General features: G+C 37.5%; 1 protein-coding gene and 1 long non-coding RNA gene across 10 annotated transcripts in view; one reads left to right on the top strand and one right to left on the bottom strand.

The window, feature by feature from the left end:
• LOC120094073 (uncharacterized) overlaps window positions 1-5043 on the bottom strand; it is a 43500-nt gene extending 38457 nt beyond the window's left edge. For all 4 annotated transcript variants that reach the window (NR_190857.1, NR_190855.1, NR_190856.1 and 1 more), the window contains 1 exon segment: window positions 4869-5043. This is a non-coding gene — a long non-coding RNA (uncharacterized LOC120094073).
• Window positions 1-23132, top strand: part of Gria4 (glutamate ionotropic receptor AMPA type subunit 4) — a 454905-nt gene that overhangs the window by 320299 nt on the left and 111474 nt on the right. For all 6 annotated transcript variants that reach the window (XM_087560749.1, XM_087560747.1, XM_087560748.1 and 3 more), the window contains 1 exon segment: window positions 15714-15872. In XM_087560749.1, the coding sequence (XP_087416875.1) occupies window positions 15714-15872 (159 nt within the window).

Genomic DNA, 23132 nt, shown 5'->3' with positions numbered 1-23132 from the left:
CAGGTGAGACAGTCTTTGGATGGCCTTTCCTTCAGTCTCTACTCCATGTATGAGTGTTTTGTTTCCCCTTTGAAGAAGGATTGAAGAATCCACACTTTGGTCTTCCTTCTTCTTGAGCTTCATTTGGTCTGTAAATTGTGTCTTGGGTAGTCCAAATTTGGGATACTTTATACTTATCCGTGATTCACTTATCAGTGAGTGCATACCGTGTGTGTTCTTTTGTGATTGGGTTACCTCACTTAGGATGATATTTTCTAGTTCCATGCACTTGCCTAAGAATTTCATGAAGTCACTGCTTTCAATAGCTGAGTAGTACTCCATTGTGTAAGTGTACCATTCCTTCATTGAAGGATATCTGGACTCTTTCCAGCTTCTGGCCCTTACAAATAAGGTTGCTATGAACAGAATGGAGCATGTGTCCTTGTTATATGTTGGAGCATCTTCTGGGTATATCCCCAGGAGTGGTATAACTGGGTCCTCAGGTAATACTATGTTCAGTTTTCTGAGGAACCTTGGCTCACCTTTTCTATTTCCTTTAGTAGCTCCCCAGTTTAATGTGTCATTTATTTGTAAAACTACAAATATTAAAGCAAATACATCTTGCTTTTTCTAAATGTCTCATAAAAGGCTACAATCAGGAGTATTTCTGTTCTTGTTGACATTATATAATAAGTTTCCAATTAATTACAGCAGATGGCTGTTCTTACATCTATTCTTTCCAAACAACATAATTTGAGAAGAAAATCAGCATGTTATAAACTATAATAAAATTAGTGTCTTACATTGGGTGCTAGAATAAGTAAGACAATGCACAGTGGAAAGAAATTATATTTATGGCCCACTAATGGATTTCGGAGCCATCCTTAAACAGCCTGAGTGGGTGGCAGCATTTTTACACTAAAGTATCAACATATGAAATGGAAAATCATTTGTTTCCTAGAAGCAAAAACACTCACTAGACATATCAAGCTTTTATCATGATTAGATCAGTGACATGAACCAGCTATGTTATTATATACAGCATTAATACGGATTCTCTTGGCATTCATTCATCCATATAGGATAATTAGTCTCCATTCTTTTAGCTAATTCAAAACCATTTCTTGAGAACTATGTATAGTTATTAAGAATTTCCAAATGCGGGGTTGGGGATTTAGCTCAGTAGTAGAGCGCTTGCCTAGCAAGCCCAAGGCCCTGGGTTTGGTCACCAGCTCCGAAAAAAAAAGAAAAGGAAAAGAAAAAAGAATTTCCAAATGCAAAATTTAGTCTGAATCCAGATAAAAAAAATTATATTAACATTACAACTTAGTGTTAAAGACTGATTACACTGAAATTAAAGATAAGATGGGGAGTGGAGATGTAGCTCAGTTAGAAGACAACTTGGCCAGCTTGCACAGAGCCCTGACTTTCGTCAACAGCATCACATAAACTCAAGGTGTTGGTTCAGGCCTATAATTCTAGAACTCAGAGATAAAATCAAAAAGATGAAAACTTTAAGTTCATCCTGGGCTACACAACCAGGTCAAGATCAACCTAACCTAAAAAGAAACCATGTCTTTAAAATAAAAAAAATTAGAAATATCTATCTTGCTACTTTTAGTGAACAGTATCACACATCTTAGCAAGAGGAGTTAGGCAAAAAAAATAAAAGTTACACAGATTGAGAAAGGAGGTTTTGTGTAAAGGAATATCATAAGATTTTTTTAAATAATTATTGGGCTAATAGATAAGTTGAGAAGTTATGTAGGTCTCAAAATCAATAAATAAATACCTATTGCATTTAGAATATGATAACACACTTTCTGAAATAACTTTTAAAATAATTGTATTTATTGAATTATGGCTGACAATTAGCAGGAGACTACTACTTCCCCTGTCCTTAAAGCTGGCAACATATATCACCAGCTTGCTACATAAATTCCAGATTTATTTTAGCCAATGACTTAGTCACCACTTAAAAATCAAAGCAGTAGATATAATGTAGCATCTAATTTATCAAAAGGAGAATAAAGATAAATAAACATCAATATGTGGGAAATTGTACTATGAATTCATAAGCATGATTTTTTGCCAAAATCTAAGATACCCTTTATTTAAATGAGGTTGACAACCTGAAGACCATGGGTTTAAAAATGATTAATCCTCTGACTAGGTACAGTGGTTCATGTCTATAATCCTAACACTTGGGATGTTGATGCAGGAGAATAGCGATTTCCAGGCCACCCTGAGCTAAGAAGTTCAAGGTAAGCTTGAACAACTTAGTAAAATACTCATTTCATAAAATGAAGAGAAAGACAGGGATGGTGAGTGACACATGTACCAGCATTCAGTAGGCTGGCACTGCAGGGTTGCTTATGAATTCAGCACCTGTAAATTCACAGTATGTTCTGGGCCAGCCTAAGCTGCAGAGTGAGACCATTTCTAGGCCAGCCTAGATTGCAAAGTGAGACCCTGTCTTCAAAAGTGCAAATAGGCAAGAAGGCAAGAAGGCAAGCATAAAATACCTGTATTAAGCAAGAAACAAAGTAGCCAATCTCATAGTAATCTTGCCTTCCTTTTTTTATTAACCGTTTTATTTATTTACATTGTAAACGATATCTTCCTTCCTGGTTACCCCTCCACAAACCTTCCATCCCACCCTCCCTGTCTCCCCTCTCCTCTGCCTCTTTGAGGGTGCCCCTCCAGAATGAGCTCAGCACTATTCTACATGCATTCTTTCATCTCAACTTTTACTGTTTAAATTAATGTTAAGATTTTTCCCTTCTAAGCCCTAGGATCTCTGTGGGTTGTTGTCTATATGCAGGCACAAGGTAAGTCAAGGCCTGTGATTGTGCAGTAAAAGAGAAAGCTGTGCTGAGAATTTGAAAGAGAGGACAGAGTATGGAGGAGGAGGAGAAAGGAAGATGGAGGAAGGAAATGACAACCCAGATCCATGTGGCTTTAAATAGCCACAGGTAGCTATGGATGTCATTGACGGGATGGATTCTTACAGGACAGTTTGCCCAATCTCAGTGGGCAACTTACATCTATATCAATTGACTCTGACTTTATTTTGTGGACGTTTTATGGGGTGAGAATTTACTGATACAAGTCTGATTGATAAACTCCAAGAGTTTTGATTTTGCCAGAGTCCTGGGAATTTTGACTACAACCACAAGGGGCAAATGGCTGCATGGGGCTGGCATGGCAGGAACCCACCAAGGGAATTTAGCAAGTTGTGTAGGGACATTTCGGGAACTCTGGACCAGAAAGTCTGCCAAGAAAGATGAGAAAACCGGGCTCGTGCCATGTGGCCCTCTGGTGCTGGCTGGTGCTAGTGAGATGTGGTGTTCCTTTTTTTTTTCTTAATATTTCCCACTACAGATCGCCTTCCTAATCTATCAAGTGTTCTATTTTTACAAACCAAACAACTCGGTATACCTACTGCTGCTTTCCCGTTGTAGCCTAGCCCTCTTAGCTGTTATCTCCAGTCAAGGCACTTATACCACTGGATCTTATTGAGGACTTGGTCACCTCATTTAGGGAGTTTGTCTTTAATTAAGAACTTGGATTATCTTCTGGTTCTTTCTGGCTTCAGAAATGACACCATGTCCTAATGGTATAATTTTTTTCATTACTCAAACTGTATTCTCAGAAGTTTCCAAAGCACTTTGGCAGTTATAAATAAGGAATTGGTTCACAACAATCCTGTTCAGACCAGGATGATTCCTCCTTGCTATATGAAATGACTCTTCCCCCTTACTCCGTCTCGAACTTCTGCTCTTCCCATACCCCTCAGTTTTGGCCATTGTTCTTGGATTTTATTAAGCTTTAATTGGTTCTTTTTTTTTGGTCCTTTAAATAGATGTGTTTATTTTATAGACTGTAGAATAAAGTCTGGTGTAATTTACCCAAGATCATACAGGTCATTAGGTCTTGGAGACAAGTCTAAAGCTGTCATATACCTGATTGGAAAAACAAGTTCATAAATTAATAGCATATCCAAGGAACCAAGACACACAGTGAATACTCATTTGAACATGCCTACAGGCATCAGGGCCATCTGACCTTATACACTTTACTCTGTTTGTATACTTACTCTTCCTTCAGCCATTGAACAATTTAAGTACACCTGCCAATAGAAATATAAGACCCTTTGCACAAAATTAGAATCATGTTCTTCTGCAGGTTTTTAATTTTTGTAGAATAAAGTTCATATCTAAGAAAACACTAATATCTATCATAAAGAAGTGTAAAATTATAGCATATCAAGATGCATAAATAAAGACTAATTGGATCCATTCCTCCCACATACACACAGACACACAGATACATATACACAAATACATACATTGCATATAGACACCATTCATACCTCAATCAAAGGTAAAGAAATGATACATACAGTGTGTTCATCCATGTTTACTTATTTAGTTTCAATGTGGAAACCAGATACAATCATATTATACAGTCTAGAAATTTTATACAATTGCAATGAACCAGTTAAAAGGGTCCCAACTTGCCAATCCTGTCCTAATGAGCCTCGTTTTCAGCTTCCTGTGAGTTTCAGTTTTTCTACCCTAATCTACCTGTGCAACAAAAGCATCTATCTAAACCTCAACTCTTCATAATAAGTTTTAAAAGATAAGGGAGAATTTTCCTCATTCTTCTTGATCTTCTTGTAGCTGTATCAGATCAGCCATAAAACACAGCAGAAATACTGATATGAATCAGATAAAACATAAAAATAGACTTTTGTTTACATTGATGATATAATTAGCTTATTGATAGACAAACATTATCATTGAGACACCAGACACCTATATTTCTGAATATTTCTCCAGCAGAGGATATTAAAAAGAAAGTCAAGTAGAGAATTTACTACTTACTTAGGAGGCCATTTACACAAGAGGGGAAACTCTCCCAGCTTGTGCTTGTGCTCAGGAACATTGTTTTGACAGTCACTGACTTTCTAGTAACTGGAGAGTAACTGACTTCATTATAGTATCGCCACAGATACCTTTCATTTCCATGATTTTCTGTAGATTCCAACAAAAGCTAAGTGGTCACCAAAGTAACTGTTGCCAAGGAAACTGGCTCACACTCTAGATCCCATCAATTTTCTATGTAAAATTATGAGAATGTACGTGAAAGGGAAATGCTGACTATAATCAAACAAATATAGCCAAAATTTACTAAGCCACCCACCATTCATTCAAACTATAACTGACAGGTGCTTGTTATAATCAGACAACATAATTATTTTTCCTTTATCTTCAGTGTGCTGTTTGACAGATGTTGTATCTTAAAGTGTCCCCACTAGCTGCAATTTGTCTGTGTCTTGCAGCTGTGGCTAAAGCTCCACAGAAGTTTTAGCAGACCTTCCATTTTAGCAAGACTGAAAGAAAATAATAATCTCATCAATTAGGAGCTAATGGGAGAGCTGAATTACTGTGGTTTTTAAAAAAACAGTAAGATGATTTGTCTGCCTGTAGATCTGCCCTATATGTTGGTGAAAGGATTCAAATTTCCACACTGACAGTTACTGATGAGATATCAATCTGGCTGACATAAAATAGGACCCAAATAAATACCATTAAGTGAACTAATTGTCACTTACTATTAATGAACATATACCCAAAGTGCTAGATACTAGAAATATTGTCCTTCTGTTTGGTGCAGAGGTAATCTAAGGCTAGAAAGAACCAGGGGTAAGAATCAAAACCTAGGTTTCTTTTGTGCCTTTCCTCTCCTGGTAATATTATAGCAATTAATAAAATTAAAAGCATACACTTCATAACAATATGAAGGAATACAAAGTACAATGGGTGAACAATCTGATCAAAACTGAGCTCTATTGTATATCCATAGGTGACCTTGAAAAGATTTTTTTGCCTTAAAGACAAATCTTTAGTTTTCTTACCTGGAAAGAATCAAGTCTACCCAGTAACCTAGGGATGATCAAGCTGAATAAATAAACTGTAATATAATTAGCACAGAACATGATATTTAATGAATCCTGATATAATGTAAACCCTATTAGTTAACATACACTGACCTCTCAGTATATGTATGATGCCTAGTCATCAGTGGAATAATATGTTTCTTCTTGGATCAACAGGCATGTGATTATCTGAACTCAGAAGGGAATTTGAATTAACCTACACACTGTCGAAGGACAAGAACATTTTTTAAACATTTTATTTAATCTTTTTTTTTACACTCCAGATTTTATCTCCCTCCTGGTCTCCTCTCTGATTGTTCCACATCCCATATCTCCTCCCCCATAACCACAAAGATATTTCCACGTCCCAATCCTGTTCTCCACCAGACCTCCCCACTCCCTGGTGCTTTAGTATCTTGAGGATTAAGTGCATCTGCTCTGACTGAACCCAAACCCAGTAGACCTTTACTGTATATGTGTTGGAGGCCTCATATCAGCTGGTTTGTACTGTCGGCTGGTGGTCCAGTGTCTGAGAGATCTCAGGGGTCCAGATTAATTGAAACTGCAGGTCCTCCTACACAGTTGCCCTCCTTCTCAGCTTCCTCCAGCTTTTCCCTAATTCAACCACAGGGGTCAGTACCTTTTGTTCATTGGTTGGGTGCACGTATCTGCATCTGATTCTTTCAGCTGCTCCTTGGATCTTTCAGGGGGCAGTCATGATAGTCCCCTTTTGTGTCCCCATAGCCTCAGTAATAGTATCAGGCCTTGGGACATCTCCTGGAGCTGGAAACCACTTTGGACCTGTCTCTGGACCTCCTTTTCTTCTGGCTCTTCTTTATTTTTGTTGCTGCAATTCTTTCAAACAGGAACAAGAGTTTTTGACTGTGAGATGGCAAACCACCTCACTTGATGCTCTGTCTTTCTGCTGGGGATGACCTCCCACTCCCTACTGTAGGGCATTTCATCTAAGGTCCCTCCCTTTGAGTCCTGAGAGTCTCTGACCTCCCTTGTATATTCTGGAGAGTCCCTTCACCTCCTAACTCCTGAGGTGGTCTGTTTCCAGTTTTTTTCTGCCCACCCAATACCTCACCATGTTCCCCTCTTTCCCTCCCTGTTCCCTTTCCCACCCAGGTTACTTCATCCCTCCTTCTGTGATTTTCTTCTCCTTCCCAGTAGGATTGACGCCACTCTCTTGTGTCCTTAGCTTGTTAACATTTTTTTTAGTTCTGTGGACTATATCCCGGGTATTCTGTACTAATTTTTTTTTCTAATATCCACTTGATCTATTTGACTGTAAAATTCAAGATGTCCTTGTTCTTAATAGCTGAGCAGTATTACATTGTATAAATGAACAACATTTTCTGTAACTATTCTTCTATTGTGGGACATCTAGGTTGTTTCCATCTTCTGGCTATCACAAACAAGGCCACTACGAAGATAATGGAACATGCGCCCCTATGGCATGATGGGACATCTATTGAGTATATGCCCAATAATGGTATAGTCACATCTATTTCCAGTTTTCTGAGGAATCTCAAGATTGATGTCCAAAGTGCTTGTACCAGTTTGCAATCCCTCCAGCAGTGGAGGAGTGTTCCTCTTTCTCCACATCCTCAAAAACATGTGCTGTCAACTGAGGTCTTGATCTTAGCGGTTCTGATTGGTGTAAGGTAGAATTTCAGGGTCGTTTTGATTTGCATTTCCATGATCACTAAGGACTGTGGACATTTCTTTAAGTGTTTCTTAGCCATTGGAGATTTCTCTGTTGTGAATTCTCTGTTTACTTCTTTTTGTAAAAATTTCTATTATTGGATATTATTATTTACATTTCAAATGTTATACCCTTTCTGATTTCCCAGCTATAAGTCCCATATCCCATCCCCATCTCCTTCTTCTATGAGGGTGTTCCTACTCCCCAACAAGCCCCCTCTTCCTAACCCCCTGACGTTTTCCTGCACTGGGTGGTCCAGTATAGGCAGGATAAAGGGCTTCTCTTCCCATTGGCACTGAATAAGATCATCCTCTGCTACATATGCAACTGGAGCCATGGGTCTGCCCATGTGTAGTCTTTGGATAGTGGTTTAGTCCCTGGGAGTTCTGGTTGGTTGGCATTGTTGTTCTTATGGGATTGCAAACCACTTCACCTCATTCAATCCATGTTCTAATTCCTCGAACTGGGACCCCATTCTTGGTTCAATGGTTTCCTGTTAGTATTCACATCTGTATTTGACATGCTTTCACTGAGCTTCTCAGGAGACAGATATATCAGGCTCCTGTCAGCATGCACTGCTCAGGTTGATCAATATTACCTAGTTGGTGACTGTATACATATGGGATGGATCCCCTGGTGGGGCAGGTTGTGAATGGCCATTCCTTTAATCTTTGCTCCAAACTTTGCCTCTATATCCCCTCCTATGAATATATTTGTTCCACCTTTTGAGAAGGACTGAAGCATCCCCACTTGTGTAATCCTTCTTGAGGTCCATGTGGTCTGTGAATTGTATCTTGGGTAATTCAACCTTTTGGGCTAATATCTACTTATCAGTGAGTACATACCATGTGTGTTATTGTGTGATTTGGTTACCCTCACTCAGGATATTTCCTAGTTCCATCAATTTTCCTATGAATTTCATGAAGTAATTGTTTTTGATAGCTGAGTAGTACACCATTGTGTAGATGTAACACATTTTCTCTATCCATTCCTCTGTTGAAGGGCATCTGGGTTCTTTCCAGTTTCTGACTACTAAAAATAAGACTGCTATGAACATAGTGGAGCCTGTGTCTTTGTTGTCTGTTGGAACATCTTTTGGGTGTATGCCCAGGATAGGTATAGATGGGTCCTCAGGTAGTGCAATGTCAAATTTTCTGAGGAACCTCTAGACTGATTTCCAGAGTGGTTGTACCAGTTTGCAATCCCACCAACAATGAAGGAGTATTTCTCTTTCTCCATGTCCTCACCAGCATCTTTTTTCACCTGAATTTTTATTTTAGCCATTATGACAGGTGTGAGGTAGAATCTCAGGGTGGTTTTGATTTGCATTTCCCTGATGACCAAGGATGTTGAACATTTCTTTATGCACTTCTCAGCCATTCGATATTCCTCAGCTGAGAATTATTTGTTCAGCTCTGTACCCCATTTTTAAAAGGGTTATTTTGCTCTCTGGAATCTAACTTCTTGAATTCTTTGTATATTTTGGGTATTAGTCCCTGATAGGGATTAGATATAGGATTCGTAAAAATCTTTTCTGAATGTGTTGGTTGCCTTTTTTTCTTAATGACAATGTCCTTTGCCTTACTGAAGACCCATTTGTCCATTCTTGATCTGAGAGCATAAACCATTGGTGTTATTTTCAGGAAAATTTCCCCAGTGCCCATGTGTTTGAGGCTCTTTCCTACTTTTTCTTCTATTAGTTTGAGTGTATCTTGTTTTATGTGGAGATTCTTGATCCATTTGGACCTAAGCTTTGTACAGGGCAATAAGAATGCGTTGATTTGCATTATATGTTGACCTCGAGTTGAACAAGCACCATTTGGTGAAAATGCTGTCTTTTTCCCACTGGATGGTTTTAGCTCCTTTGTGAAGAATCAAGTAACCATAGGTATATGCAGTCATTTCTGGGTCTTCAATACTTTTCCATTGATCTACGTGCCTGTCTCTTTACCAATACCATACAGTTTTTATCACTGTTGCTTTGTAATACTGATTGATTGAGGTCAGGGATGGTGATTCCCCCAGAAGTTCTTTTATTGTTTAGGATAGTTTTTGCTATCCTGGGCTTTTTTTTATTCCAAACGAATTTGCAATTGCTTTTTCTAACTCTATGAAGAATTGGGTGGGAATTTTGATGGGTAATACATTAAATCTGCAAATTTGTTTTGGCAAGATGGCCATTTTTAGAATATTAATCCTGCCAATCCATGAGCATGGGAGGTCTTTCCATCTTCTGGGATCTTCTTCAATTTCTTTCTTCAGCGACTTTAAGTTCTTGACAGACATATCTTTCACTTGTTTGCTTAGAGTCACACTGAGCTATTTTATGTTATTTGTGACTATTTCAAAGGGTGTTGTTTCACTAATTTCTTTCTCAGCCTGTTTAATCTTTGAGTAGAGGAATGCTACTGATTTGTTTGAGTTAATTTTATACACAGCCAATTTGCTGAAGTTGTTTATCAACTCAGTACTTTGAGTTCTCTGGTGGTACTTTTGGGGTCACTTAAATATACTATCATATCGTCTACAAATAGTGATATTTTGACTTCTTCCTTTCCAATTTGTTTCTCTTTGACCTCATTTTGTTGTCTGATGCTCTGGCAAGGACTTCAAGTACTATATTGAATAAATAGAGAGAGAATGTACAGCCTTGCCTAGTCCCTGATTTTAGTAACATTGCATCAAGTTTTTCTCCATTTAGTTATTGTTGGCTACTGGTTTGATATATATATATATATATATATATATATATATATATATATATATATATGTATATGTTTTACTATGTTTTGATATGGGCCTTGTATTCCTGATATTTCCAGGACTTTTATCATGAAAGTGTGTTGATTTTTGTCAAATGCTTTCTGAGCATCTAAGGAAACGATCAGGTTTGTTATTCTTTGAGTTTGTTTACACAGTGGATTATGTTGATGGATTTCTGTATATCGAACCACCCTTTCATCCCTAGGATGAAGCCTACTTGATCATGATGGATGATCATTTGATGTGATCTTGGATTGAGTTTGTGAGAATTGTATTGAGCATTTTGCATTGAGATGTAATTTTTAAATACAAATCTTGCTTTTATGGTGTGTTTGGATATCCAATATTTGCTTTGGTGGGAGAACTGGACTCTGATGATGCCAAGTAGTCTTGGTTTCTGTTGCTTATGTTCCTGTGCTTGCCTCTCACATCAGGTTGTCTCTGGTGCTAGCTTGTTTTGCTGTCTCAGACAGTGGCTTGATCTTCCTGTAGGCTGCTGTGTTAGCACTCTTGTAGGACTGTTTTCTTTCAGCCAAATCTGGGAAGAGAGAGCTGCTCCTGGGTTTGTGTGACCTGAAGCCTCCAGGTGAGTTCGTTGGTGCAGAAGAGATGGTCTTACCTCTGCTCTCAGTTGTTTTGGTGCCCCTGGTGACTGGCCTTCAGCTCTTCCCACAAGCAGAAACCTGAACTGTCCCTGACTGCTCCTAGGTCCCTGTGCCCCAAGGGCAAAGAGGACACTAGGCAGGTTCCTCTTGGGTGAAGAATGTAAGCAGAAGTGGTGGTCTCCCCTAAGGTTTCAGGATTGTCCACACTTATGAGGGTCCAGCTCTCTCCTCCACGGAATTTGGGTGCAGAGGAACTGTCTCTGTTTAGTTCTATACTCCAGTTTTTCGATTGGCTTGTTTGGTGTTTTGTAGTTTGTTTTGTGAGTTCATTGTATATTTTGGAATATTAGCCCTCTATCAGATGTGTGGGTTGCTGAAGATTTTTTTCCCAATCTGTAGGCTGCTGATTTGTCCTATTGATAATGTCCTTTACCTTACAGAAACTTACCAGTTTAATGAGGTCCATTTATCAATTCTTGATCTTAGAGCATGAGTCACTGGAATTCTGTTTAGGAAATTTCTTCCATTGCCAATGAGTTTGAGGTTCTTTCCCACTTTTCCTTCTATTAGATTCAGTGTATCTGGTTTTATGTTGAGATTCTTTTTTTTTTTTTTGGTTCTTTTTTTTGGAGCTGGGGATCGAACCCAGGGCCTTGCGCTTCCTAGGTAAGCGCTCTACTACTGAGCTAAATCCCCAGCCCTTATGTTGAGATTCTTGATCCACTTAGACTTGAGCATTGTGCAAGGTGACAAATACATATCTATTTTCAGTTTTCTACGTACAGACTGTCAGTTATAGCAGTGCTATCTATTGAACATGCTTTCCTTTATCCATTGTATATTTTTGGCTTCTTTGTCAAAGATCAAGTGTCTGTAAGTGTGTGGTTTTATTTCTGGGTCTGCAGTTCTATTCCATTTACCAACATGTTTGTCTCTATACCAATACCAAGAAGTTTTTAACACTATTGCTCTGTAATATACCTTGAGGTCAAGTATGGTGATTCCCAGTTCATTTATTGCTATAAATTGTTTATGCTTTCTGGGTTTTTTGCCTTTCCAGATGAATTCAAGAATTGTTCTTTCAATGTCTTTGAAGAATTTTGTAGGAATTTTGATGGGAATTGTGTTGAATCTGTAGATTGCCTTCAGTAGAATGGCCATTTTTAGTATGTTAATTCTCCCAATCCATAAGCATGAGAGATCTCTTCATTTTCTGAGATCTTCCTTGATTTCTTTCTTGAGACACTTGAAGTTATTGTCATATAGATCTTTTGCTTGTTTGGTTAGAGTTACCCCAAAATATTTTATATTATTTTTTAATATTGTGAAGAGAGTTATTCCCCTATATTCTTACTCATCCTGTTTATCATTTACATAAATGAAGGCTACTTAGTTGTTTGACTTAATATTATCACACAACAATTTTGTGGAATACTTTGGACAGTATAGGTGTTAGGCCTTCTATGAACATCTGATAGAATTCTGCACTAAACCCATCCTGTCCTGGGCATTTCTTTTTGTTTGGGAGATGTTTAATGACTGCCTCTATTTCTTTAGGGATTATAGGACTGCTTACATGGTTCATCTGATTCTGATTTAAGTTTGATACCTGGTGTCTGTCTAGAAAATTGTCCATTTTGTGAAGATTTTCAGGTTTTGTTGAATATAGGTTTTTATAGTAGAATCTGATAATTTTTTAAAATTTCCTCAGTTTCTCTTGTTATATTTGAGGTACTGCCTCTGTGCCATCTGGTTAGTCTTGCTAAGGGTTAATCTATAATGTTGATTTTTTCGAAGAACCAGCTACTGGATTTGTTTATTCTTTAAATAACTCTGTATGTTTCTACTTGGTTAATTTCAGCCCTGAGATTGGTTAGTTCATGCTATATCTCCACTTGGGATTATTTGCTTCTTTTTGTTCTAAAGCTTTCAGGTGTGCTGTCAAGCTGCTAGTGTATGTTCTTTCTGATTTCTTTTTGGAGGCAACCAGAACTATGAGTTTTTCTTAGCACTGTTTTTTTCTGTGTCTCATAAGTTTGGGTATGTTTAGCCTTCACTTTCATTAAATTATAAAAAGTCTTTAGTTTCTTTCTTTATTTCTTCCTGAACCAAGTTATCATTAAGTAGAGCATTGTTCAGCTTCCAAGTGTATGTGGGATTTCTGTCAATTTGTTGTTGAAGACCAGCATTAGTCTACGGTGATCAGATAGGATGCATGGGATTATTTCAATCTTCTTTTATTTGTTGAGGCCTGTTTTGTGACTGAGACTGATTATATGGTCAACTTTGGAGAAGGTACAATGAGATGCTGACAAGAAGGTATATTCTTTTGCTTTAGGATGAATGATTCTATAGATGTATGGTAAATCCATTTGCTTCCTAACTTCTATTAGTTTCACAGTGTCTCGGTTTAGTTTCTGTTTCCATGATCTGTCCATTGTTGAGAATGGGGTGTTGAAGTCTCCCCATATTATTGTGTGTGGTGCAATGTATGTTTTCAGCTTTATTAAAGTTTCCTTTATGAATGTGTGTGCCCTTGCATTTGGAGCATAGATGTTCAGAATTTAGAGTTCATCTTTGTAGATTTTTCCTTTCATGAGTATGAAGTGTTCTTCCTCATATGTTCTTATAACTTTTGGTTGAAAGTTGAATTTATTTGTTATTAGAATGGCTATTCCAGTTTGCTTCTTGAGATCATTTGCTTGGAAATCTTTTTTCCACACATTTACTCTGAGGTTGTGATGGTTTTTGTAGCTGAGGTGTGTTTCTTGTATGCAGTAAAGTGTTGTGTCCTGTCTATATATCCAGTCTCTTAATCTATGTCTTTTTATTGGGGAATTGAGTCCACTGATATTAAGAAATATTAACGAATGGCAATTGTTGTTTCCAGTTATTTTGTTGTTCAAGGTAGAACTATGTTTGTGTGACTATCTTCTTTTGATCTTGCTGAAAGATTACTTTCTTGCTTTTTCTAGGGTGTAGTTCCCCTCCTTGTATTGGAATTTTCTATTATCCTTTGTAGAGATTGATTTGTGTGAAGATGATGTGTAAATTTGGTTTTGTCATGGAATACTTGGTTTCTCCATCTACAGTTATTGAGAGTTTTGCTGGATATATTATCCTGGGCTGACATTTGTGTTCCCTTAGGGTCTGTATGACATCTGCCCAGGATCTAATACTTTTCATTTTCTCTACTGTGAAGTGTGGTGTAATTCTCATATGTCAACCTATATATGTTACTTGACCTTTTCCCTCACTGCTTTTAATATTCTTTTTTTGTTTCATGCATTTGGTGTCTTGACTATTATGTGATGGGAGGAATTTCTTTTCTGGTTTAATCTATTTGGAGTTCTGTAGCCTACATGTATTTTCATGGGCATCCCTTTCTTTAGGTTAGGGATGTTTCTTCCATAATTTTGTTCAAGATATTTTCTGACACTTGAAGGTGGACATCTTTGCTTTCTTCTATACCTATCATCCTTAGGTTTGGTTTTATCATTGTGTCCTAGATTTTCTGGATGTTTTGTGTTAGGAGCTTTTTGCGTTTTTGCATTTTGCATTGACTATTGTGTCAATGTTTTCTATTGTATCTTAGGCTCCTGATATTCTCTCTTCAATCTCTTTTTCTGTTGGTGATGCTTGGATTTATGACTCTTGATCTGTTTCCTAGGTTATCTATTTCCAGGGTTGTCTCTCTTTGTGATTTCTTTATTGTTTCTATTTCTACTTTTAGATCCTGGATGGTTTTGCTCAATTCCTTCACCTGTTTGGTTTAGTGTTCTGTAACTCTTTAAGGTATTTTTGTGTTTCCTTGTTTACCTGTGTTGTCCTGTATTTCTTTAAGGGAGTTATTTATGTCATTCTTAAACTCCTCTATCATCTTCATGAGATGTGAATTTAAATTCTATTCTTGCTTTTCCAGCATGTTGGGGTATTCCCATGCTGTGGTGGGAGAACCGTGTTCTTTTGATGCCAAGCCATCTTCATCTGTGCTGCTTATGTTCTTGTGCTTGCCTATTGCCATCTGGTTTTCTCTGATGTTAGTTGGTCTTGCTGTCTCTAAGTGGAGCTTGTCCCTCCTGTAGGCCTGTGAGCCTGTGATCTTAGGAGTGAGTACACACCTAGAAGACCAGCTTCTTCTGGGCAGGATTTGGGTCTGTAGGGCTGTGGAACAGCCTTAGCTCTGGGTACAGGTTGAGATCAGAAGGATCCTATACCAGGCTTCTCTGCAGTTCCTGTGCCCTGTGCACTCCTGGGTGGGGGTGGGGGGGTTCCTCTTCAGACAGTTAGTGGAACGAAAGTGGGGTCTAACTTGTGGGCTTAGAAGTGAAAACAACCTTGAGTAACCAGCTCACTCTAGGCAGGTTTTGGGTCTGGATAGCTGTCATTAAGCCTTAGGTCTTGGTGCAGATGGAGACTAGAAGGCTCTATGAATCTTAATAGTCCTTGGCTCTTATCTCTCCTTCTTTTCCCATGAAGGGGTGTTGCATTTTGCCAAATGCTTTTTCTGAATCTAAGGAGATAATGATGTGATTTTTTTTCCTTTGAGTTTGTTTATATAGTGGATTATGTTAACAGTTTTTTTGTATATTGAACCAATGTTGCATCTCTAGGATGAAGCCTACTTGATTGTGGTGAATTATGGTTTTAATGTGTAAGAATAAGAACATATAATGATCTAAATTTGATGAACATTTCTACTAATTTACAGGGTTTCAAGGATATTTCTCTTGAGAGATTTATACATGGAGGAGCAAATGTAACAGGATTCCAGTTGGTAGATTTTAATACACCCATGGTAACCAAACTAATGGATCGGTGGAAGAAACTAGATCAGAGAGAATATCCAGGTTCTGAAACACCTCCAAAGGTATTCAGTTTTGTATATTTTTAAGTATTATGTACTGTTGTTTTTTTTAAAATTTTTAAGTTATCTTATTTTATGTGAAGTGTTTTTGCCTTCATGTATGTCTGTGTGCCATGGGTATGCATTATGCTCTCAAAGGACAGAAGAGGGGGTCATATCCACTATAACTGGTGTTACTAGTGGTTATAAACCACCACATGGGTGCTGGGAACTGAATCTGGATCCCACTCAAAAAGCAGTAAGTGTTCTTAAGTGCCAAGCCAAATCTCCAGACCATGTTAATGCCTTTTATTTATGAGTTATTCTTTTCTTTACTCACACAGACACTTTGTAGCATTTTCTCGCTGACTTTGCACTAAAAAAAAATTACTGATTACTTTATAAATGTTTGTGTAATCTGGTACAGTGAATAAAGTGCTTGCTATGAAGCATGAGAATCTGAGTTCAGATCCTCAGCACCCATATATAAATAACTAGTGCAGAAGTGCACTCCTGTAATCCCAAGTCTGGAAAGTGGAAGCCAGAGGTTTACTGGCTAGTCAGTATAGCCAATCCAGGAGTGCTAGCATTTAGTGAGAGACCTTGTCCTGAACAACAACGTGAAGGAGAGAAGGAGAGAAAGTCACCTGAATAGCTTTCTAGCCTCCAGATAATCCACAATGAGGTATTGTCTAAATAGTTCAATTTTACTGATGAAGATGATAGCATAAAAGCCTATTAGCTCAGAAAGGCATAGAAAGCACCCAGCCAACCTTCCTCCAAAGCTGTTGTCCCAAAGGGAAAAGTTCCTTGTGCACACTGTCATTACAACTCCAGAAACTGAATGTCTCTCCCTTTTACTTCCTGTTTATCTCTCTATTCATCTTCCTGACTTCCTCTTATACTGTATGCTTTTGTCCTGTGTATACCCCCTCCTGGTCAACTGCTTGCTTGCTTTGCCTCTTAACCTATGGTTAACTTTATTTAGTTCTGTTTACAATAAGCAGAGAATCTTGGATATGTGTTAGGGCTGAGTCATATCACAACTAGAAATAGACTTTTCCAGTAAATAAGACAATCTCAGGGTTTACAATGTGATCAAATATCTTGAAACTCACAGGTGAGCCCAACTACAGATATACATGTTGCAGTAAAAAGAAAAAGAAAAAAAGAAAAAAACAAGAACAAACAAACAAACAAAAAACCAGCCAGAACAGTTCCAGTGCATACCCTGGCAGTCATCCTCCCTTTCTAGTTCTGGCTAGAGTGGGCCATTGGAACTAGCACTAATTTATCTCAGATTGGCATCTCTCCTGGCAGCTCTCTGTTAACTGCCAACTCTCTGGCTTCAGATGCCCGGTAAAATCAGGGCTCTATAAGTCCAGCAAGAGCTGGCCTATTGCAACTTTCTACCATGGACTCTTCCCACACTCCCAGCAACTGTCCCCTGGTAGTTAACATACAAACTCCCAACTACTGGTAAAATCAAGACTCAAAAAACTGTAGCACAACAATTAGATTTATATGTTAAATTTTCAATCCACAATGTATCCACATGATAAACTTACAACCAATTGATAAGGATATAAAATGTCCACAAAGATAAGATAAATTTGCCTACAGAAATCCATCCCTACTACCTTGACAATTCAAGAGCACCTGGATCTAGGTCATCCTTCCTGCCTCCATCTTCATTCTTTCCTCTTTCCCTTCTCTCCTGCCTTACAAAAGTTTTGTCCCTGCCTGCCTTATATTTTACTGTCCAATCATGGCCTTGACCTAACTTGTCTGCCTTCATCTGCATAATGACATCAAACTGCATATACATGTCCATGTACATTCATATACATGCCATACATACAGGCATTCAGGTACCACAAAAATAATTTTCAAATGTCTGTATATAATAATAGGGCTCAACTCAAGCAGTTTATTGTTATCTTCTATATGAGTATTTAAAGTTTTGTATTTAAAGTTTTATTAATGAACATTTAAATAGAGATGACTATCATTAATTTTCTACCCAGATAAAAACACCTTTGAAAACATAGTTCAAATCAATTAAAAATTGCAGGAGATAAAAAATATAACGCTTCTTTCAATTGAAGAGTAAAACACTTACCTCTGATTATATTTTAAATTTTATGTATGTGTCTGTGTATGAGTTTGTGCATGTGAATATACCCAGAGTCCAGAAGAGGGTACCAGATCCATAAACATGTGGTTTCCAGCAGTGATGAGCAAATGATATGAGTGCTGAGAACAAAATTCAATCATTTGCAAGAATAACAAGGGTTTTTTAATCACTGAGCCACCTTTTCTGGTGTGTGTATTGGTATATGAGTGTGTGTGTATTTGTCTTTGAGTGTGTGTATGACATGATATGATATATATGACATATATTTTAATATGTACATATCATATTAATATAATTATGTTTATTAGATGACATTGAATATTATCAAGAAAAGTTTAATATAGATTTAAATCAGACACAGATTTGAGTTTAACATAGATTTAAGGAAGAAAGAGTCACTTGGAAAAAAAAGTAAGCACCAAAAAAGCTACCTGATATATATATATATATATATATATATATATATATATATATATATGTGTGTGTGTGTGTGTGTGTGTGTGTGTGTGTGTATGTGTGTAGATAGATTTGTGTTATATATATATGTATATGTATATATGTATAGATGTGTGTGTGCACATATACATATATGTATATATAGACACATATTTTTAAATATACATACATATATTCCATATATATATAATACATACACATGCATATAATGTATCATGAGTATGTCATTAGCATTTGCAGAAGAAGCTCACAAGTTTCTACTCATAGGTACATTTTGTATATTCTGAAAGAATAGGTCCTAGATATCATATCAATGAGGCCATTCTTCTCTGACTCCAACATAGTGTTCTTGAGCACCACATAATAAATCCTAATATTTATTCATTCCTCAACTATGCATTTCACTAGACTTTTAATGAATAATTTGAAATTCAGACATAAAAACTAAAAGCAGTGAGTACAATCACCTATCTTATTTCTTAGCTACAAGGTTTTGTTTTGGTTTTGGTTTATGTTTTGGTTTTGGTTTTGGTTTAAAATTGGCTGCCACCTTCCCCTATTCAGTATTGAAATTAGACCGGTATCTTATAAAAGCAAGGAATGACAAAATAAAGTATTTACTAGGTGTCTACCAGTAAATCATAGTTGGCGTTTGAATGTTTGTGAGATGTTAAGTGACTATGGTAATTTGTTCCCTATCAGTAAAAATTCAGAGGTCCTCTGCTTCAACCTGATCTGGAATTTGGCATATCCCATCACCGTACCTCCCCATAGAGTCTGACTCACACCATGGAAATAATTTACCTTGATAAGATGTTCTACCAAGATGATCTGTCAAATAATCTAATCTGTTGTGTGCTTCTGTAAAATTGGTTTGCCAAATCCTTATGTCATCAAATTCCTTTGATTAAACCCTCAGTTTATACATTTTGCTTATAAAAAGAGGCCTGAAATAAAAAGTGGACTCACATTGCTCTCTCTAATCCTGTTTTCGGGAGTTAGTCCTATACATAGTAAATAAACCTTAATTAATTGTATATTTTAAATAAAAAAGGTCATAAATCCATGGAATACATAAAACATGATCATTTTAATGTCACCTTTTTGATGACATTTTTACTATTGCTTTGGTCTAACTATTATGTTATAGTTTGTGGTGGTGTATGCTTATAATAATTTCAACTGACAATTTCAAATTTAAGCATTTTACACTGATTTCATAAATACAGCTAATAACATATTATAAAATAATGCACACCATATAAAAGACCCAAGAAAGAAAGAGAACTTCAGACCAATTTCCCTTATGAATATCAACGCAAAAAGACTCAATAAAATTCTTGCAAACCAAATCCAAGAGCACATCAAAACAATCATCCATCATGATCAAGTAAGCTTCAACCCACGCATGCAAGGATGGTTTAATATATGGAAACCATCAATGTAATCCACTCTGTAAACAAACAGAAAGATAAAAACCACATGATCATTTCATTAGATGCTGAGAAAGCATTTGATAAACTTCAATACCCCTTTATGATAAAAGTCCTGGAAAGAACAAGAATTCAAGGCCCATAAGTAAACATAGTAAAAGCCATATACAGCAAACCAGTAGCTAATATTAAACTAAATGCAGAGAAACTTGAAGCAATCTCACTAAAATCAGGGACTAGACAAGGCTGCCCACTCTCTCCCTACTTATTCAATATAGTTCTCCAAGTACTAGCCAGAGCAATCAGACAACAAAAGGAGATCAAAGGGATACAGATTGGAAAGAAAGAAGTCAAAATATCACTATTTGCAGATGGTATGATAGTATATTTAAGTGATCCCAAAAGTTCCACCAGAGAACTACTAAACCTGATAAACAACTTCAGCAAAGTGGCTGGGAATGAACTTAACTCAAATAAATCAGTAGCCTTCGTCTACACAAAAGAGAAACAAGCCAAGAAAGAAATTAGGGAAATGACACCCTTCATAATATTCACAAATAATATAAAACCTTGGTGTGACTTTAACCAAGCAAGTGAAATATCTGTATGATAAGAATTTCAAGCCTCTGAAGAAAGAAATTGAAGAAGACCTCAGAAGATGGAAAGATCTCCCATGCTCATGGATTTGCACAATTAATATAGTAACAATGGTCATTTTACCAAAAGCAATCTACAGATTCAATGAAATCCACATCAAAATTCCAATCCAATTCTTCATAGAGTTAGACAGAACAATTTGCAAATTCATCTGGTATAACAAAAAACCCTGAACTCAAGCAGTATTACAGAGCAATAGTGATAAAAACTGTATGGTAATGGTACAGAGACAGGCAGATAGACCAGTGGAATAGAAATGAAGACCCATACATGAACCCATACACCTAGGGTCACTTAATTTTTGACAAAGGAGCCAAAACTATCCAATGGAAAAAAAGATAGAATTTTCAGCAAATGTTGCTGATTCAACTGGAGGTCTCATGTACAAGAATGCAGTTCAATCCATTATATCACCCTGTTCAAAGCTTAAGTCCACGTGGATCAAGGACCTCCACATCAAACCAGATACACTCAAACTAATAGAAGAAAAAGTAGGGAAGAATCTCGAACACATGGGCACTGGAAAAATTTTCCTGCACAAAACACCAAAGGTTTATGCTCTAAGATCAAGAATCGACCAATGGGATCTCATAAAACTACAAAGATTCTGTAAGGCAAAGGACACTGTTGTTAGGACAAAATGGCAACCAACAGATTGGCAAAGGATCTTTGCCAATCCTACAACTAATAGAGGGATCATATCCAAAATATACAAAGAGAACATAAAGTTAGAGTGTTGGGAGACAAATAACCCTACTAAAAATGGGGTTCAGAGCTAAACAAAGAATTCACAGCTGAGGAATACTCAATGACTGAGAGACACCTTAAGAAATGTTCAACATCTTTAGTCATAAGGGAAATGCAAATAAAAACAACCATGAGATTCCACCTCACAACAGTCAGAATGGCTAAGATCAAACACTCTGGCGACAGCAGATGCTGGACAGGATGTGGAGAAAGAGAAACACTTCTCCATTGTTGGTGGGGTTGTAGACTGGTACAACCATTCTGGAAATCAGTCTGGAGATTCTTCAGAAAATTGGATTTCGCACTACCTGAGAACCCAGCTATACCTGTCTTGGGCATGTGCCCAAAAGATGCCCCAACATGTAACAAAGACACATGCTCCACTATGTTCATAGCAGCCTTATTTATAATAGCCAGAAGCTGGAAAGAACCCAGATGCCCTTCAACAGAGGAATGGATACAGAAAATGTGGTACATCTACACAATGGAACATTACACAGTTATCAAGAACAATGACTTTTTGAAATTCATAGGCCCATGGATGGAACTGGAAAATATTCTGAGTGAGATAACCCAGTCACAGAAAAACAGAGGTGGTATGTACTCATTGATAAGTGGATATTAACCCAAATGCTCGAATTACCTCAAATGACAGAACATATAAAACTCAAGAAGGATGACCAAAATGCCAATGCTTCACTCCTTTTTTTTCTTTTAATTAATTTGAGTATTTCTTATTTACATTTCGAATGTTATTACATTTCCCGGTTTCCAGGCCAACATCCCCCTAACCCCTCTCCCTCCCCTTCTATATGGGTATTACCCTCCCCATCCTCCCCCCATTACCGCCCTCCCCCCAACAATCACATTCACTGGGGGTTCAGTCTTAGCAGGACCAAGGGCTTCCCCTTCCACTGGTGCTCTTACTAGGCTATTCATTACTACCTATGAGGTTAGAATCCAGGGTCAGTCAATGTATAGACTTTGGGTAGTGGTTTAGTCCCTGGAAGCTCTTGTTGCTTGGCATTGTGGTTCATATGGGTTCTCTAGCCACTTTAAGCTCTTCCAGTCCTTTCTCTGATTCCTTCAACAGGGGTCTCATTCTCAGTTCAGTGGTTTGCTGCTGGCATTCGCCTATCTATTTGCTGTATTTTGGACGTGTCTTTCAGGAGAGATCTACATCTGGATCCTGTCGGCCTGCACTTCTTTGCTTCATCCATCTTGTCTAATTGGGTGGCTGTATATGTATGGGCCACATGTGCGGCAGGCTCTGAATGGGTGTTCCTTCTGTGTCTGTTTTAATCTTTGCCTCCTTATTCCCTGCCAAGGGTATTTTGTTCCCCTTTTAAAGAAGCAGTGAATCATTCACATTTTGATCATCAGTCTTGAGTTTCATGTGTTCTGTGCATCTAGGGTAATTCAAGCATTTGGGCTAATAGCCACTTAATAAATGCGTACATACCATGTGTGTTTCTGTGATTGGGTTACCTCACTCAGGATGATATTTTCCAGTTCCCTTCATTTGCCTATGAATTTCATGAAGTCATTGTTTTTGATAGCTGAGTAATATTCCATTGTGCAGATGTACCACATTTTCTGTATCCATTCCTCTGTTGAAGGGCATCTGGGTTCTTTCCAGCCTCTGGCTATTATAAATAAGGCTGCTATGAACATAGTGGAGCACGTGTCTTTGGTATATGTTGGGGCATCTTTTGGGTATATGCCCAAAAGAGGTATAGCTGGGTCCTAAGGTAGATCAATGTCCAATTTTCAGAGGAAACGCCAGACTGATTTCCAAAATGGTTGTACCAGTCTGCAATCCCACCAAAAATGGAGGAGTGTTCCTCTTTCTCC

The sequence above is a fragment of the Rattus norvegicus genome, chromosome 8 (genome assembly GCF_021556685.1).
Source record: "Rattus norvegicus strain SHRSP/BbbUtx chromosome 8, alternate assembly SHRSP_T2T, whole genome shotgun sequence".
NCBI classification, from domain to species: domain Eukaryota; kingdom Metazoa; phylum Chordata; class Mammalia; order Rodentia; family Muridae; genus Rattus; species Rattus norvegicus.
The sequence above is the reverse complement of the archived record's forward strand: the minus strand, read 5'-3'. Positions and strand labels throughout refer to the sequence as shown.